Source organism: Sphaeroforma arctica (genome assembly GCF_001186125.1).
Source record: "Sphaeroforma arctica JP610 unplaced genomic scaffold supercont1.1120, whole genome shotgun sequence".
NCBI classification, from domain to species: Eukaryota; class Ichthyosporea; order Ichthyophonida; genus Sphaeroforma; species Sphaeroforma arctica.
In genome coordinates, this window is record NW_014039438.1 from 20,072 (window position 1) to 22,203 (window position 2,132).

At 41.8% G+C, this 2,132-nt stretch overlaps 1 protein-coding gene across 1 annotated transcript; it reads left to right on the plus strand.

Annotated features, from left to right (window-relative positions):
* Nucleotides 1–284: 284 nt before the first annotated feature.
* Nucleotides 285–1,475, plus strand: SARC_10048 (hypothetical protein). The gene has a single exon (XM_014295920.1). The coding sequence runs from the start codon at nt 391–393 to the stop codon at nt 1,327–1,329; it is 939 nt and encodes a 312-aa protein (XP_014151395.1). The 5' UTR covers nt 285–390; the 3' UTR covers nt 1,330–1,475.
* The last annotated feature ends 657 nt before the right edge of the window (nt 1,476–2,132 follow it).

Genomic DNA, 2,132 nt, shown 5'->3' on the forward strand with positions numbered 1-2,132 from the left:
GTTCAGCCAGAGGAAAAAAACGTGTATTTAGAAAAGGTAACGCCATATTTCGTTTTGTATAATTATTTCTACAAATACAAAATCAATGGATGAGCTACTGCCAACTGGGCCTATCAAGAAGGCTATGGCTACGATAGAGATTAAAAACAAACAAAGGCTCTAATAGAGCAATGACTCATTCGAACTATAAATACGAAAATATATATACTCGAGTCGTTGTGTGCCTTGGGAGCTGGGCCCGCTGGGGCTTGGGGCTTCTTGGGACTTGGGACATGGGACTTGGGACGTAAAATATTTATGCGTAGTAGAGAACTACAAATAGACATCCCGCGGTGAATTCCCATTCAGATTTGTACACGTACACAGTATACATTGAAAAATTTAATTACCATGTCTAAAGGCGAGTATGTTAAGATTCCCGACGAGAAGGTATTCTCCGACGATAAGGTGATCTCAGTATCACCTGAATCTCCCCCTCCTATGTACGAACAATCTGAGCTTGTACACGGTGAGCGGTCGTTCGACGCACCAGCACCATCATTCTGTCTGTTGTCGACCTTTAGCTTTCTCTGCTGCTTCAGTCCCGCAGGTCTCCTAGGTATGTACTACGGTCACCGTACCAACAAAGCGAATAACGCTGGTGACTATGCATCTGCCCACAAGTACTCACGGTACGCCAAAAAGGCAATGCGCTGGTCGGTTGCTATTGGTATCATCTGCACTGTGTTGGCTTTGTTCGGACACGTTGCCTTCGTCGGACAGGCTATGCACACTGCCAAGCACAGTTTCAAGCAGGGATATCGCGCCGGCATGCCTCAAGGTAAGGAGCTGGGTCGTAGCGAAGCCGCCAAGTTGGTTGCTGAAAATGGCCCCGTGACTGGTCTCCCCTCTGTTCTTCCTACGTTGCCTGGAAATGTGTTCGATGTAAATGATGCATTCTACCATTTGGGATCAATGGAGGCTATGGCAGCCTATGCTGGCGAGCACTTCGGCTACACCGATGGATTCCGTGTAGGCTATTGCCACACTGAGGGTGTAACATGTAACGAACAAGAGTCACACACTCTTCGCTGGTACAAGCACCACGGATGTCACGGTAAGAAGCACGGTCGTCACGGCCACAAGGGTGAGCACGGCCACAAGGGTGAGCACGGACACCATGAGCATGAACACCGCGAACACGGACACAAGAAACACCAGGAAATTGCCGAGCATATCAAACAGGTAGAGAAGAACTTGGGTGTAGATGTGAAGGAGATGCCCAAGGATGTGGATTCCAAGGTGCACGCTATGCATGTTAAGAAAGTAATTGCGGACTTGCAGAAGTAGATGTTAAGATGTTGCAACCATTGTTAAACATATCGGACAGTGTTGTATGATAATACACAACCACGGGTACATGGATAGAGTCATCTATAGTATTTGGACCCTTTCTTTGAAATATTAAAATAAAAGTGAACGATCTTTCTGTTAAATGTCTTTATTTGCCACGCGAGGTACGTGGATATACTCTGCTATCGATGGTACAACGCCCCTTTTCTTTTCAATGTATCTTTTGATATAATGAATGTCTTTGCCAGGATAGCCTGCACGTTTTTCTCTTTGTTTTATCCATCTAGTCTGTTCTGGTATTCTCCGAGTACTCGGGATGTTTATCAAAGATACAGCGCCCTCTTTCTTTCCTATGTATGTTTTAATACCTCGTTGTTTCCCCCGTCTCTAGTCTGTTCTGGTATACTCCGAGTACTCATGGCGTTTATCGATGGTACAACGCCCTCTTTTCTTCTCAATGTATGTTATAATAAAATGAAAGTCTTGGCCAGTATAGTTTTCACGTTATCCTCTTTGTTTTCCACGTCTCGTTTGTTTTGGTATTCTCCGAGTTTTCGTGGTGTGTATCGGTCGTAAAACGACTTCTTTCTTTAAAGTGTATTTTCTTTAATAAATTGAATGTTGTAGCCAGTATAGACAGCGCGCTATTTTCTTGGTTTTCATCATCATATATATATATATATATATATATATATATATATATATATATATATATATATATATATATATATATATATATATATATATATATATATATATATATATATATATATATATATATATATATATATATATATATA

Bases quoted from the DNA above. Each gene is read 5' to 3' on its own strand.
- SARC_10048 (XM_014295920.1), top strand. From the start codon at position 391: ATGTCTAAAGGCGAGTATGTTAAGATTCCCGACGAGAAGGTATTCTCC.